The following is a 17,777-nucleotide window of genomic DNA, read 5'->3' as shown; positions in this document are numbered from 1 at the left end:
GTCACTAAGACTATATGAAAACTAACAGTATATTTTATAGCAAACTATAGGACCAACATATATAAGCAATTATTAACAAGAGAAAAATGTCCCAATAAAACATAACCTTTAATCAATGTATCCAAAGTGGTAAACGGGCAATGAAATAAGTCACCAGCACTCAACACCAAACAATCTGAACACCTCAATTAGAAAGCATTCATATAACACAACAAAGGATTATGTAGCAGGGAAAAATTATAGTACTCTGTACAAGGTGTGAAAAAATGCTGCAAAGTAAGAAAGTTTTAAAAAATAAAAATGTAAAGAGTTTATGTTTTATCAACCAGCAAAGTGAATGAACAAAAGAGAAATCAAATCAATATTTTCTGTGACCACCCTTTGCCTTTAAAACAGCTTGAATTCTTCTAGGTACAATTGCACAAAATCAAGGTTTTTGATAGATTATAGTCAGATGTATGAGTAGCCAATTGTAGGTGATGATCATTTTCATATGTAGGCTACAATTCACTAACTGAAAAAGAAAAAGCTGTCTAGGAGACCTAAAACTGGGTGAGGAAAGAGCAAATAGAAGTACAAAGGGGAGGTTGTAGAAGATAGTTTCATGTCACAGGTCATACACCAGGCCATGATTGAGCATAGCAACAAGACACAAGGTAGTTGTACTACCTCAGCAAGACCTCTCCCATGCAAAGATTTCAAAACAGACTGGAGTATCAAGATGTGCTGTTCAAACATTTTTGAAGACACTCAAGTGAGCATCAATAAGGAGCATAGACCAAGCGGTCAGCTAAGGAAACTTAGTGCAGCAGAGGAAACAAACACCATGCTTACTTTTCTTCAAAACTGGAAAATGTCCAGCAATGCCATCAGCTCAGAACTGCCACAAACCAGTAGGACCCAACTCAACCCAAGTCTTGCTAAATGTGATCTTCATGGAAGAATTGTTGCGAAAAAGCTATATATTTGAAGTGGAAACAAGGTCAAGTGACTCAACTAACACGAAAACATAGGAACTGAGGTGCAGAAAAATGGCAACAGGCGCTTTGAACTGATGAGTCAAATTTTGAAATATTTGGCTGTAACAGGAGACAGTTTGTTGGCCGAGGGGCTGGAGAGTGGAAGACTAATGAGGTTCTGCAGACAACAGTGACGCACGGTGGAGAGTTCTGTATGTTTGATGCTGCATTTCAATAAATGGAGTTGGGGACTTGGTGAGGATGGTGTCCTCAATGCTGAGAAAGAGAGGCAGATGCTTATCCAGGCATCATTGAAGTGATAAGGCCTTCACAGGGTCCTGATCTCAACATCTATGATCCAGTCTGAAATTCCATAAAGAGACCGAAGGATTTGCACAAGCGACATCCACAGAAGATCTGTGGTTATTTTTCCAAGTTGTTTGGAACAACCTTTTTGCTGAGATCCTTCAGAAACTGTCTGGAAGTATACCTAGAAGAATCAATGCTGTTTTGAAGGCAAAGGGTAATTTTCACACCAAATATTGATTTCAGATAGATATTTATTTTTTATTCATTCTCTTAGGATTTTGTTAATTGATAAAAATAAACTATTAACACTTCTTTTTTTTAAACCATTATTAATTTGCAGCATTTTTTCCACACCTTTCTAAAACTTCTGCACACTAATTTACATGTATAGTAACACTCACCAGAATCCAACAAAGCCAGTCTTAAAGCATGAGGGTAACATTCATATCAGTGATCTCTCATCGTACTGCGTTGACTCGTTTCTAGATGAAAGTGTACGGCATCGATAAACCTTAAACTCGCCCTATTCTAGCCATTTGAACTTGACATTCCATTGGAAGTCACTCAGTCAGGACTCATCAAGAATTCAGAGCACACAAAGTTGAAGTTGCCACTTGTCTACCTTTCTAACTTCATCAGTGTGAATTCAGTGGAAAATAATAGAGTCCATTTTCAATATCCAAATTTATGTGAGCAACAATCCTGTGTCCAGCTGTAACATGTGTTGCCAGCTCTTTATATAGCATGCAGACTTGGCGACACATGTTCCAGCTGGACTCTGGACTGATGTGGATCAGTTCTGCTGGATTTTAGACTTAGGACTGTGTTGGATTTTAGTGAGTGTTGTTTTATATGTACTTTTACCCTACTTTGTGCTCGGATTGTTGAGTACTGGCGACTATTATCCCATTGCCTGTGTACTATCTTAGATGCATTAATTAAAAGTCAAAGAGAACCTGACAGCTGATATATGCTGCCCAATCTGAACATACCTGGCTGCCCAAAACATGCTGTCCATAGATCCGGGTAGAATGTATCAGATGGCAGGTTCACTTTAGGGTTTAATTGGACAATGTGCTAATAAATGTGTACAAACAGATCATTTAATTTATAATTCACTATATTAAAATTCCAGTGGCTCAGAAGTTTACCTCCACCCAGATTAATGTGCACGAGAAAGATTGAATAATTCCAGAAAAGGCTGTCATGGCATCTGATAAGCTGATTGTCAGCACTTGAGTTAATGGGAGGTGTACATATGGCAGTATTTTACAGTGGTTCACTGGACTTGTAACATTGGAAAGAGGCACACAGTGCGTCACCAATATAAAGAAAAAGAAGAAAACATGAGAAACTGCTCACGTGATGGTGTCGTGTTAGGTGTAGGACAACTGTAGGGGCATAGCATTGTGGTAATAGGGGGTTGCGGCCTATAGTCCCATCCAGTGGCATAGCTAGAGGTTCAGCTTAGGGGTGCAAAACATCTGAGTGGACCCCCTAATTAGGTAGCGCTGATTACAACTACAGTGGCGCACCCTAATTGTCGGTATAGGGGAACCTCAGCAGATGACCATGGTGAAAAAAGAAAAAAATCTCTATACAAAGGCCAACATTTATATTACCACCATATGGTGACCTCAGCTACCCTATACACAGTATCATGGGCCCACAGCTAAACTATACACAATAAGATATCCCTACAGCTCCCCTATATGCATTGTGGTGGGCCCCCCGCTACACCACACACAGTATGATAGGCCCACAGCTATCCTATACACAGTATGATGGGCCCACAGCTCCTGTAAACACAGCATGATGTCCTCACAGCTCCCCTATATGCACGATATGATGGGCCCAAAGCTGCCCTATACACAGTATGCTGGGCACACAGCTCCTCTATACACAGTATGATCATCCCACAGCTCTATTATACACAATATGATAGACCCACAGCTCCCCTATACAGAGTATGATGGGCCCAAAGTTCCCATATACACATAGCATGATGGTCCCACAGTTCCACTAGTCACAGTATGATGGGCACATAGCTCCTTTATTCACAGTATGATGGGCACACAGCTAATCTAAACACAGTATGATGGGCACACAGCTCATCTATACACAGTATGGTGGGCCCACAGCTCTCCTATTCACAATATGATGAGCACACAGCTCCTCTATTCACAGTATGATGGGCACACAGCTCCTCTATACACAGTATGATGGGCACACAACTCCCCTATACACAGTATGATGGGCACATAGATCCCCTATTCACAATATGTTGCGCACACAGTGTTAAGCGTCGGATTCCTGCAGCTACACAACAGGAATCCAGAGCCTCACATGCTGCTCTGCAGCAAGTCATTTCTGAGGCTAAGTTCCTCTGCCGCTCCACTGAGCATGCTCACGAGATTATCTCCCATTGAAGGTCGGAAGTCACGTGCTCAGGTCCTTCTCCAGATCTGATTGGTCCATCTCAGAGATCTGGAAGGTCCCGGCAGCGCACGGCTATAAAAGGCCCGCATGGCCGCTCGGCCATGCGCTAGTATAGACTCTTCTTGCTAGATGTGTGAATGGTGATGGATGTATGATTCTGGTGACTGACTTATTAAGATTCCCCTCCCTCTGATATTACGCATGTGGATAGGGAACTATAGAAAGAGTCAGCTCCAGTCAGTCAGTGGCAAGCCATAGGCCACTGTGCACACCGCACCTCTACACTAGCATCCGGTGGTGTCACGGCTCTCACGGCACTATCGCATAGCGGCTGTGTCTGCCGCCGCGCTGCATTCAGTAGCACTTACCGGCATCCGCAGTTGCGTCGCCGCACGCACGGTAGGTCTAGACGGACACCGTCCCCTGTCTTGGAACCTGTCCTGTGACCTGATACCGTGCGTGCAATTCATGCTGAGACCTGCGAGTCTAACAGGCTCGGTGTTTATGTTTATGTTACGGTGCCTCTGTGAGTTAACAGAGTCCACTCTGCGCACATCGGGTGACGTTGAACCCGTGCGCATTATACCACCATATAGCGCGTCTGCCATTGTCTAGCAGCGGTTTTAACACCTACTGCACGGTGGACCCCGAGTGGCGAACGCACTTTATTATTTATTTATTTATTGCGTTACGCCGTTCCTAACACACAGCTGCTCTATACACAGTATGATGGGCACACAGCTCCTCTATACATAGTATGATTGGCCCTCGGCTCCTGTATACAGAGCAATATGTCTTCACAGCTCCCCTATACACACAGTGTGATAGCCCACAGCTGCCCTATACACAATATGATGGGCTCACAGCTCTCCTATACAAAGTATGGTATGCTCACAGCTCCTCTATACACAGTATGATGGGCACACAGATCCCCTTTTCACAGTATGACAGGTACACAGCTCCCGTATACACAGTATGACGGGCACACAGCTCCGCTATACACAGTATGATGGGCCCACAGCTTCTCTATATACAGTTTGGTGTGCCAACAGCTCCCCTATTCACAGTATGATGGGAACACAAATCCCCTATTCACAGTGTGACGGGTACACAGCTCTTGTATGCACAGTATGATGGGAACACAGCTCTGCTATACACAGTATGATGGGCCCACAGCTCCCATATACACAGTACGATGTCTTCAAAGCTCCCCTAAACACACAGTATGATGGGCACATAGCTCCTCAATTCAAAAGATGATGGGCACACAGCTCCCCTATACACAGTATGATGGACACTCAGCTTCTCTATATCTAGTATGATGGGCCCATAGCTCCCCTATACTCAGTATGATGGGCACACAGCTCCTCTATATACAGCTCCTCTATATACAGTATGATGGGCACACAGCTCCCCTATACACAGAATGATAGGCACACAGCTTCCCTATACATAGTATGATAGGCACACAGCTCTTCTATTCACAGTATGGTGGGCACACAGCTCCTCTATATACAGTATGGTGCACCCACAGCTCCCCTATTCACAGTGTGATCGGCCCACAGCTCCCGTATACACAGCATGATGTCTTCACACCTCCCCTAAACACACAGTATGATGGGCCCACAGCTGCCCTATACACAGCATCATATTCTCACCTAATCCAGGACCTTGACGATTCCATCTGCAAAGCATTGGTGCACACTGGACATCAGAGTCTCGCCATGGCGCGATGACGTTAATGCGCCAGGACTCTGACGTCCTGTGCTGGCGCATTTTTTTCTGCATCACCCTGCCATTCTGGAGACCGCAGGCTTAAAGCCACCTGCAGTCTACGATAAGGAAAGTGGTAGTGCAGGGTGATCATGTCTCCTTACTTTACCACACAGCCTAACTATATCTGCATGCACAACAGGCCAATAAGGGTAGTGGCGGATCCAGTTAGGACCCTCTTATTAGTGTGGAGCCTGGGGCAACCGCCCCCTCTACTTCTCTAGTAGCTATTCTACTGGTCCCATTAGAATTCAGCCATCGGGTGGAATCTCAGAATGCATGTGGAGGCAAAAATGAGCACCTTACTCAGCACTACTTCTCAGAAAAGTAGAAAATTACAGGCTGTGGAGTCTAGAGAAATTATTCCTTTCTTAAAGTTAATGGGATGCATTTTGGAGTTGGACTGACTCCTTAGGGCTCACTCTCATCAGCGTTAATAAAACCGGTTGGATGTTGGTCCTGAAAAGTAGAATGTGTGTCATGCGAGTACAATGCGATTTTCCTCAAGCAGCATCCATATGACATCCAAATGACATGGATATGCAATCTGTATGCAATGCGTTTTTAGCATCAGCTTTTAAATTACAGTAATTCTCTATGTCATTTCAAGCTAGATTTATAAGTAAAAAAACAATTAGACAGATAGAAATGTCAGTAAGATATATAATTAGTGCAGTGCTTGTGTAGTTTACTATACATGTATTTAGTTAATAACTAGAGAATTAAAAGAAAAAATGGTGTGGGGTGCCCCATATTTTTCTTAACCAGCTGAGGGGAAGCCAACAGCTGTGGGCTGTTATTTATAGTCTGGGAAGTGGGTAATAAGTATGGAGCTTCCTAGGCTATTAATATCAGCTCACAGCTGTCTACTTAGTCTTTAATGTTTATTAACAAGTGGTGACCTCCAAAAAAATGACGTAGGGTGCCCCTATTTTTAATAACCAGCAAAGGATAGGCAGACATATGCAGCCTGATATTAATAGCCTAGGAAGGGGCCATGGATATTGGCACACTGACAGAATAAGAACATCAGCCCTCAGCCGCTCCAGAAATGGTGCATCCATTAGATGCATCAATTCTGGCACTTAGCCTCCGCTCTTCCCACCTGCCCTGGTGCAGTGGCAAGTAGGGTAATAGTATTGGGGTTGATTTCAGCTATGTAATGTCAGCTGACATCAAGCACAGGGGTTAATAATGGAGAGGCGTCTATAAGACACCCCCATTACTAACCCCATCAATTTAAGTAAAAAAACATACACACAGAGCAAAGTCCTTTATTTAAAGAAAAACCCACTCTGCCATCTTTTACTCATTTATTAATATCCAAATAAAAATAAAAAAGCAAAGAATTCCTCACCTGTCCACTGATTACCCACATGTGCCGCGACGAGTCCAACTCAGCTACATCTTGATGCTTTGCTGAGTGGTGACACAAAATGCCACCACTCAGCCCAGCATCCACAAGATACTGAGTTGAGCATGAGAACTCAGCTTTAGTGCCGAGCTTTGACATCAGTAAGATGAGTGGAGTTCGTAGCCGATGAACTCTGGTCACCTCACTGATGTCACTACTCGTTGAGTGAGAAAGTTCTATGTATTCTATCTATATATCTCTTCTAGTCTATTCTAATGTTTCAAGCTGTGAATTTACTGTACTCGGCTGATGAAATGTTGGGTTAACTATATGGATGTGTAGAAATCGCATGGCACACGCATGGTCTGTGTGCAGTGGAGTTTTTTAATCTCACTCATTGACTTGCATTGGCAAGTCTCGTCCAATGTACATGGCCACTTGCAGCGTGCTACAATTCTCTTCTCAGTCCGATCCAAGCAGAGAAAAATATTGCAGATGAGCACAGAATCATTAACTGACACTTGGCAGCGTACAATTCCATTTTTTATTGGATTGCACTCGTCCATTTTAACTGCAGATGAGTATGAGCCTTTAATCTGACGATTTTTGAATTCACACATTTTCACATGCATTTTTGCCTTCTCATGCTTTTTACCCTAATGATAGGTCATTAGTATCACAAGAACAAATAGTCCCCTTTAAGGTCAGCCTTAAATCAAAACAATTCAGCCAAATGATCAGAGATAGCATTGTAGAGCTTCATAAGTCTGCTAGATTGTGGTGATCAAGTTCCACACACCTGAAATGACATGGCCACTTGTTCAACGACAATATCCAAGTTTGATCATCATCATCAGGTAGCGGTGTCTGAGCATGGGCAGCCGTTTACACTGAGGCTAGCCTGGATCTCGGCAGCTCTATGTGCTGATCACCTCTCTCCAGCATTTCTACGCACCTCTCCGTCAGCTCGGAAGTAGAGAGACCAAAGTAAAATCTACACAAGAGCACTGAGTGCAGACAGCTGCCATAGTTCTCGTCATTGAGGTCCTGTTCACACAGGGAGATGCAACGCTGAGGACGATCATGTTTTGTGGTGCAAAATATAATCTTTACACCTGATGATAATTGTGAAACAAGCGTTTTCTCAACACTGGTTCAAGATTGTCTTTCATTGTAAAAGCAGCTTCAGACAATGTGAAGGCAATGCTACCAAAAACAATGTGTGTAAGCTTCTGAGCCGCTGAGAATATGAGGACATTAAATGGGTAGTCCACGATTGCCTCTAGTATCTGACATCTCAAGTTCTCACGGGACAGTTGTGCCCTAACTGACCTAATGAAGGGCGCTGTTACTAGGCCCACACGTTGGCAATGATAATGTGGTTACGCCGTGTGTAGACTTACTGCTCCTGCTATACAATGATTCTGTTAATGTCCATGTTCTTTCTTCTGTATGTTCCTTTACAGCTCACATATATGATAGGTGCATCTTTCAACTATGCTGTGCTGCGAGTTACTGGCCGAAAGTTTTAGACTCCAAGCGACTGAGTAAAAAATGGCACCATTTTATGTTCATAACATATTTTGAAATCCTCTTTATTTTAATGTTGGAGTTTTAATAATGTATCCGATAGCTACTATAGTTGGTCTGCCCTTTGTATGCAATGTTTAGTCTGTATGTTGCAGATACCCAGTAAAGATGGCCATACAGTATAGGGGCTGGTGTCATGGCGTGAGCTCAAGCATGTCTGCCATATATGGGAACAGTAGAACATAAAGCTTTTAAGCACAGAACAGAGATCATGGCCACCACTGACCGTCATAGCTGACCTGGTGGCTTCATAAGATGTAAGACAAGCTCGAAGGTTGGGGCGGACACATGAAACAATTTATAGTCAATGTGGCCTAAAATGATGGATTTACACTGTATCCTAAGTGTAACTAGAGGGCGAAGTAAACCGATACAAACTGCAGCGACACGAGTCATAATACGGATCACATACATACATATAATCACATATATGTCCACAGTCACCAGAATTATGTCTTTACCTGCAAACCACTTCTATTGACCACTAATGATGCATCACTTTACTTTAATCCCAACTTTATCAATGGGTTCATCCAGTCTTAGAATATATAATCATATAAATCTATACTCCAAGTGAAATCAGTCTGCCATCACGCCCTACCTCAGATCCATGGAGGTGATCGTAGGATGAGATCGCTCTTACAATGTCTGAAGTTCCCAAGAAGGAACATTCGATTACTCCGCCATGCTCTAAGAGTTTAATGGAGTAAAAGCATCAGTAGGTTTCTTCAGTCTTTGCCATGCACTATTGTGCTAGTATATGGCCATGTTTGACAGTCATGAGTCCGAATCACAAGACCTCATTGTGTGGCCACCATTACTTGGCACAAGTATAGATCACCCAGCGCCTTTCCTAGTTCCTTGCCGTTTCTTCAGTGCATAAACATTTCTGTATTTTATGCCTAAATTTAATGAAAATCTAATATATACATGTTCACCCTTCAGAACCTGAGATTAGTGATTAATGGTGGAGACAAATACATTAGCTGTCAGGACACTCTAGGAATACTACAACTTTCCAATTACAGTTGGGATCTAGCTGCCCCGTAGTGTACCGGCTCACAGTAATACGATGCAATAAAAAACATCTGCTTAGCATAAATCTGTACTTACCTAATTGTAAGGCCTGTTCACACTGGTGCTAGTCTTTGTTCCATCTGGACTGCTATTCTAGTTGTTAAAAACAATTAATAAAGTGACAAAAAAACTCCACAAAATAACAAAAGTCAATGGAAAGTGTTGGAGATATTTTTCAGCATGGGATCCGTTCATTTCCAAAAGATAAGTCACGGAAGCCATAAACAGGAGTCAGGGATAGCTTTTATAATAACACGTATGGATGATATGTATTTAATGTTATCCCCTTATAGGTTTGTAAAAGAAAAATAAAAGCATAAAAAAGCTTTAATTCAAACTCAATGCAGTCAGCAAGCAGCATAATCCAAAAAAATGTAAGATATAGAAGCATGAAATAGACGTGTCCTCCACTAAACCTCCCGGAGACCTCTGTTAATTTCACATATAGGTACTCTGATGTAAGAAGAAAAACAGCTCATTTGTCAGAATAGTGATGTTTTCATCCTAATCCCAGATTACATCTGTTATAAATTGTAACGTGAACACGCCCAGGGCAGACACATACATAGTGCTTTAGTGTAGATATTTTGTTTCGTGGGTTTCCAGACTTAGGGCCAGGACTCTGTGTAAAGATGAGCCCTGAGTCTCCTCACATCTATCCTGTTCCACTAATGTTCCTCTAATCTATAGAAGCCATGTAGTCAGGAATGATTCATGGGGTTTACAATTGTACAAACTGATGATAAAGTCAGTATGTAGAGAGTTCATTACCGCAAACCCAAGAGTTTATCGTAAAACTCGGCTGCACGTGGACGGTCCTACCAAAACGGCAGCCAAGAACTTAGATAAGAAAACGTTCAATTTGGCTTCTAAACCCTGCTCTTCCCAATCCGTGTCGTTTCTGTCCATACTGCAGCATAAGACACGTATAAGACCAATGTATGACACATGTATAAGAGACATATAGCACACACATATATAAGACACATGTGTAAGACACATGTGTAACACATATATCACACACATGTATAAGACACATATATAACACACATGTATAAGACACAGAAAGACCCAACCAAATCAAGTGGTTTTGATTCAGCAAAGTGTTTCTTTTGTTTTACAGTATAATTTTTCCTTTTTTGGTTTTGCTGTGAATCACTAATTATGGAATGTAAGAGCTTAAAAAGCAATTAAATGTTTCTTTATCAAACTTCAGACGTGTCTGTCTGGGTGAATTTTTTGACTTGTCAGCAGTACTTGTATTGATTGTAGATGTATAAATAAGGGGGAAATATCAGAAGTGGATATTACAAAAAATGTATGCAACGATATGATCTTTCACCAAAATCTATATAACACACCTGTCCTTACAAGAATGTTATCGATTTACTATGTTGTGTACTATGAACCACTGCGGTGTCTCAGAGAAAACACGGGCTGTCCGGAGTAGCACCCAACCCGGAATCTCTCCCCCAGCATCGGTTGATTGACAGGTTTCTCCCATGTGTATACATAAGAAGAGATCCATCAATCAACTGGGGTGAGGTGGGGAAAAGCCAGACTGGTCCTCCTCTCCCTATAGTCCACGGCCGGCTTATCTGACTATGTTTTCTTTGAAATGTAGTAGCTTTACTAAGTAAAACATTTTTTGGCTATAATTGCACCAATGGGCTCTGATTTCGCTGCCTGTGGTTTGGACAGTATGAATGAAAAGACTGCCTGCCTCTAATTAAATAATAAATAGCACTAGTAAGATTTACCATATATTTCTGTATTAAGCTTCAACTAATCACTTAGAATTAAAAAGTAACTAAATTTTTTAGTATTTAATTATTGATCGGTCATAGTAAAGTCATGAATATTTGCAATATACTCCATTGCTTCATTGGATTGCTCCTATCTCTAACTCCATGGTAAAAGTGCTGGCTTGTTTGTCGCAACATCTGCCGAAACGTCTGTCAATTTGTGTGGTGGAACGTCTGCCGGCTCGTCTGTCGGAACGTCTGCTGGCTCATTTACTGGAACGTCTGCCAACTTGTCTGCCGGCTCATCTGTCTAGTTCATGCTTTCTAAGTTGCTGATTTTAACTGCCAATCTATCAAAGGTCCATACTCAGAGTGATTGTCTCTACCCCCCATAATCACACTGGGCAAAGTGTCTGAGTCTGTGGAAGGGAGCGAAAGACAGATGTGTCAGATTTGTAGGTAAAACCAGCTCCTAAGGAAGCATGAAATAGGCAGATAAGCCAACAGTTTCATCATGGAGTTAGAGATTGAACAAAGCAAAATCAGGTACTGAAGTATATTACGAAGATTCATAACTTTACAAAGGCTGAACAATAATTAAATAAAAAGTTTAGTTATTCTTTAAAGAAAAAAGAAATGGGTAAGTTAGAATGTATCTTCTGTGATACCTGTGAGACCCTCCAATATCATAAACTTCATAGAAAAAGTTTGTTTCCGACCTCCAGACAGATCTCAAACGTCGGTCTTTACACTGTTCTGTTGAGTAACCTAAGGTCTCATGGACTCTTACGGTCTAGATGTTAGGAGGGTAAAAGTGCGCACATAGATTTACTAGGGTTTTCCATGTCCCACCATGGAGCTATATCTCCCTAGAAGCACATTCTCTATTGGGAACATCTCTGGACTACAGATGAATTCCATATGACACCATACAATGAAGCGTTGCATCATCGCCACTCGGATGAATTATGGCTTTGTACTGTAGAGAGCTGTATAGTCAGCATGTTCATCTGCGTGGGCCTGATTGTATACTGCGGGTCATAGAGGTTTTACTTCTCATGAATAAATATAGAAACCATTGGAAAAAATACATCATCATCTGCCATTGTACAGAGGGACTCTCTATTAGTGACAGTAGTTGTGGAGGACAGAAACATTGCTCCTAGGTTGTACCAAATGGCGACACAGAGGAGCTACACGCTCATCACTGAGGTCTGCGAGGGCTCCAGGTCGTCACTTTGCAATGATAGTTTTCTTACAAAGAGTGTGAATGTAATTAGAGTAATAGACCACCTCAGTAAATGAGATCCTTCTCCAAGACTCTCATATACGTAACACTTAGATATCTGACTGATGTGAATACTTTTCTGCCCAACGATGACAAAAGTATTCTTTGAGTGATACCTTCATTGGCTAACCATAAAATAAGGTATCACTCCAAGAATACTTTTGTCATCGTTGGGCAGAAAAGTATTCACATCGATTTTTCTGGCTAACACGGTACCACAATATAATTTTTTATTTTACATCAAGATATCTGACTGAATGTCTAAGGGCTCTAGAGAACAAAAGGATAACATACACCTGTGATGTAGTAATAATGACTTGTGTGTCAGAAAGAGAAGCTTGAAAAGCTCGACCCCCCCCATGTGGTCATGATCATTGCATCATCCTGTGCGTATTTGTGCTGCTGCCGCATACTCTGAACCAGAATGAGATGCCTTCAGGAAAGTGTTGAAAATATTGACCATGGGGTCAATAGGAGCCACGTAGCTGCATTGCAAATTTCCAAGAACGTAGAGGATGACGGATGATTGTAATAGAGAGTTCTTTATTAATAATATACACACCGGCACCTTGCTCAGGATAAAGTTTACAACACAATGTGTTGTCTTATATTTTATTGTAAGTTATCCCAAGGAAGAAAGCTGAGCCTGAAACGCGTAGATTATTAATAAGGACCCTCTACTACAATCATCTGTCATCCATCACATTATTAATAGATGTTTCAGGTCAGATCGACCCCTTCCTCAGGATTATTTACAATAAAATATATTGTATGTAAAATGTTTTGACTTGTATTTTATTGTATGTCATCCTGAGGAAGGGGTTGATCCAACCCCAAAATGCGTAGATTGTTAATAAGGGACTCTCTACTAAAATCATCTGTCATCCTTCAGATTATTAATAAACGTTTCAGGTCGGACTAACCCCATCCTCAGGATACTTTACAATAAAATACACTGTATTGTATGTAATATCTATTGTCTTGTAAGTTATCCTGAGGAAGGAGTCGATCCGACCCCAAAACGTGTCGATTATTAATAAAGGACTCTCAGCTACAATCATCCTGCATCCTCAACATTCTTGGGAATTAGTAAAGCAGCCAACATATCAGTCTACCGGGCTCCCATTGATTCCCACAGTCAGACTTCTAGGTTTTATCATTATGAATGCCAAGAAAAGCTTTTTATACAGGGTGGAAGAAAAAACAAGTGATTTTACAATAGGCTTAGTTTCAAAGTTAAAGGGAATCTGTCACCACATTTTTCGACTATCAGCTGCTGGCACCACCATCAGGGGCTTATCTACAGCATTCTGTAATGCTGTATATAAGCCCCCACTGTAACCTGAAAGATAAGAAAAACAAGTTAGATTATGCTCACCCATGGGCGGTCCGGGTCCGGTCGGATGGGTGTCGCGGTCCGGTCCAGCACCTCTCATCTTCTAACGTTGACATCCTCTTCCTTGCTTCCCGTCGTGGCTCCTGCGCAGGCGCACTGCTCTGCCCTGTTGAGGGCAGAGCAGAGTACTGTAGTGCCCAGGCGCCGGACCTCTCTGACTTTTCCCGGCGCCTGCACACTGCAGAACTCTGCTCTGCCCTCAACAGGGCAGAGCAGTGCACCTGCGCAGGAGCCACGACGGGAAGCAAAGAAGAGGACATCACTGTTAGAAGATGGGAGGCGCCAAACTAGACTGCGACACCCATCTGACCAAAACCGGACCGGGACTGCCCCTAGGAGAGTATAATATAACTCGTTTTTCTTATCTTTCAGGTTACATCGGGGGCTTATCTACAACATTACAGAATGCTGTAGATAAGCCCCTGATGGTGGTGCCGGCAGCTGATACTCGAAAAATGGGGTGACATACTTACATTATGCTGCGTAACCAGAAACTATTTTAGAGGGTCTTGAAATCGAGAATTTATGAGTGGTGGTAGGAGGAAGTTAGGGAAATGTTCTTCCTCTGAGACCTCTTGGGTAAGTTATTAGTGGGAATTTTTTTCCTAGCAGATTTTGAACCCAAAGGCAGACACTAGTCTCCCTTTTCTTTCAGATAAACGCCCTCATGTGTCTGTCAGCCAACAGGGTATATCACCAGCAAGCCCTAGAGACTGGGAAAAGCCGGCAGACTCCACAGCCTGAGGGCTCAGAACTCACTGAGATTCTTCCGGAGCGCCCACAGAGAAGCGCAGAAAACCTGGTGTAAAACGCCTGTTTAGTTTGGGGTGTCCCAGGTTGGAAGCATGCATTCTTTTTTTTACACTTTATTGAATAGGGATGTTTTGTCATGTAAAAATCTTCTTGGGGGTTTAAGACAATGCTGTTAATTTATAATTATCTCAAAGATTATGTTTTTTAATAACATTTTTATTTATTACTCTTAGTTGTGAATAATCTGTTTTCCTGTGAAAATACTACATCCAAATTTGACCGCGACATTATTGTTGCAGACCATTGTCTGATTATATTTATTGGTTGTGATTTTTAACCCATTTTTACATATATTTTGACAATGGAATTCATTTTTACCAAATGTAGAACTAAGGCATTGCCTTTATTCCCTGTAATCTAAGACTACTGTGAACACTGACAATGACGTCTTTTACCATTAAGCCTGTGTTTTGGTAGATGAATGTCATGACTTCGCAAAGAAGCAAAAGGCCATCACCCCCCTGACTGTCAAGGAAATATAAGAAAGAAAATAAAGACATATTCCCAGACTGTTGTCCTTGTTTTTGCATCAATTATTGTATCTAGTAACTGATGAAAGGCTCTCGCAGATACATTCTGCAAAACACTTTAAAGTGCATTTGAAAAAAAAGGTATTTCCAGTATAGAAATATAATGAATACTTAAGATTTTCTTTTTTTTTTCTTTTTTAAGCTTAAAGCAGATATGTTAACAGATTTCACAATATAAATTGTTTGCAATATGAAATAGAAATCTTAGACCTGAATAAGACCAATTTTCAATATTGCGAAACAATGCTACGGAATCAGAATGCTTTCTAAAAGAGAAGTATTAATAGTTTATTTATATCAATCAATAAAATATATAATACAAGAAAAAAAAATCTTATATCTTCAAAACAGCATCAATTCTTATATAGTGCCTTGCAAAAATATTCATACCTTGTGAACTTTTCCACCTTACAACCACAAATTTAAATGTATTTTATTGGGACTTTATGTGACACCAACACAAAGTAGCAATTATTTATGAGGTGTAAAGTAAATATGAGAATTGTGATGTGCATTTGTATTCAGCTCCCCGAGTCTGTATTTTATAGGAAAACCTTTGCCGAGTCTGCATTTTATAGGACAATCTTTACCTACAATTTCTGCTGGAGTCTTCTGGGGTCTGTCTCTCCAGCTTTGCACATCTAGAGGTGACATTTTGCAGTGAGATTGGATGGAGACGTCTGTGATCAGCAATTTTCCAGTCTTATCACAGATTCTCTGGGATTTCAGTCTGGACTGTGACTGGGCCGTTCACACAAAGGATTATGCTCTGATCTAAACACACCATTGTAGCTCTGGCAGGATGTTTAGGGTTATTGTACTGCTGGAAGGTGAACCTTCGCCCCGTCTCTTCTTTTGCAGCCTCTAACAGGTTTTCCTCCATGATTGCCTGTTTTTAGCTCCATCCACCTTCCCATCAACTCTGACCAGCTTCCCTGTCCCTGCTGAAGAAAAGCCTCCCCACAACATGATGTTGCCACCGCCATGTGTGACAGTGGGGATGGTGTTTTCAGGGTGATGTGCAGTGCTAGTTTTCTGCCACACATAGTATTTTGCATTTAGCTCAAAAAGTTTATGTTTTGTCTCCTCTTACCAGAGCACATTCTTCCACAAGCATGTCTTTTTGCAAACTGCAAACAAGCGTCTTATGGTTTGCTTTCAAAAATCCCTTTTTGCCACTCTTCCATAAAGGGCAGATTTCTGGACAATACAACTAATAATTTTCCTGTAGACACATTATCCCACCTGAGTTGTGAATTACCTGAGCTGAGTAACCATTCGCCTCTAGGCTGCTTCTCTATTTAGTGATCTCCTTGCTTGAGATGTCAGTTTAGGTGGACGGCATGTCTTGGTAAGTTTGCACTTGTGCCATACTCCTTCCATTTTTGGATAATGAAATGAGATATTTAGATCTTTGACTATTTTTTTTAACCTAACCCTACTTTCCACAACTCTATCCTTGACCTATCTTGTGGACTCCTTGGTGTTCATTATGTTGTTTGATCCCTAATATTCTCACACAAACCTCTGAGACCTTCACAGAACAGTTGTAGCTACACTGAAAAGAAATTACACATTAGTGGACTCAATGTACTAGTTATGTGACTCCTGGAGGAAATTGGTCACTCAGGATTTTATTTAGGGGTATGAGACTACAGGGGGTTGAATACAAATGCACATCACAATTTTCAGATCAATATATTTAAAATAATTACAAAACCATGTATCATTTCCTTTACAAGTCACAAATACTACTTTCTGTTGGTGTATCATGCAGAATCCCAATAAAACACATTTAAGCTTGTGGGTGTAAAGAGAAAAAAATTTGGAAAAGTTCACAGGGTGTGAATACTTTTTCAATGCACTGTAAGACCTGAACCATGACAGCACAATATGCTAGGCCACAAGCAGACACATACAGGATTTGTTCATGTACACTCAGTCTAGGACTTGCCAGATACAAATGGTTAAAAAAGATCTTTTACTGGATACTGAGTATCTCCTCCAATTGCTGCTGCTCCACTAAGGCTATGTGCACACGCTGCAGATTCTGCTGCGGATCCGCTGCGGATTTGGCCTCTGCGGATCCGCAGACAGTGTACAGTACAATGTAAGTCTATGTGACTTACAATCCGCTTTGCACATGCTGCGGTTTTTCAACTGCGGTTTTGAATCCGCAGAAAGAATTGACATGTCAATTCTTTCTGCAGATTCCGCTGCGGTTTGCCACCTATTCCATTGTCCAGGTGGCAAACCGCAGGGGAAAACCGCAGGCCAATCCGCAGGTCATTTTACTTGCGGTTTTACCTGCGGATCTGCAGATACAAATCCGCAGGTGAATCCGCAGCGTGTGCACATAGCCTAAATCTGCAAGTTTTTTCCTGGTCACCTCCATTCCAAAGTTGTGCCCCTCTGGAAATAAATATGCAAATTTTCCCTTCAAGCAACTGGGCATTTATCACAGAACTTTTTCTCCTTTGATGCTGTCCAATCAAAATGCAGCG

At 41.5% G+C, this 17,777-nt stretch overlaps 1 protein-coding gene across 2 annotated transcripts in view; it reads left to right on the top strand.

Moving 5' to 3' along the window:
* The window catches only part of PLP1 (proteolipid protein 1), a 62,331-nt gene extending 47,074 nt beyond the window's left edge, over nt 1–15,257 (top strand). The window contains exon 7 of one of the 2 annotated variants that reach the window (XM_073558778.1): nt 14,586–15,257. In XM_073558778.1, coding sequence (XP_073414879.1) covers nt 14,586–14,738 — 153 coding nt within the window. In that variant the 3' untranslated portion in view covers nt 14,739–15,257. Of the gene's footprint in view, nt 1–8,300; nt 10,717–14,585 lie in introns of those variants that run through there. The other variant, XM_073558779.1, reaches the window with a different exon arrangement.
* Nucleotides 15,258–17,777: the final 2,520 nt, after the last annotated feature.

This window comes from Dendrobates tinctorius, unplaced genomic scaffold, assembly GCF_039654945.1.
Source record: "Dendrobates tinctorius isolate UK_male_01 unplaced genomic scaffold, ASM3965494v1 ptg000258l, whole genome shotgun sequence".
Lineage (NCBI taxonomy): Eukaryota > Metazoa > Chordata > Amphibia > Anura > Dendrobatidae > Dendrobates > Dendrobates tinctorius.
This window is presented reverse-complemented; position numbering and strand designations above follow the sequence as displayed.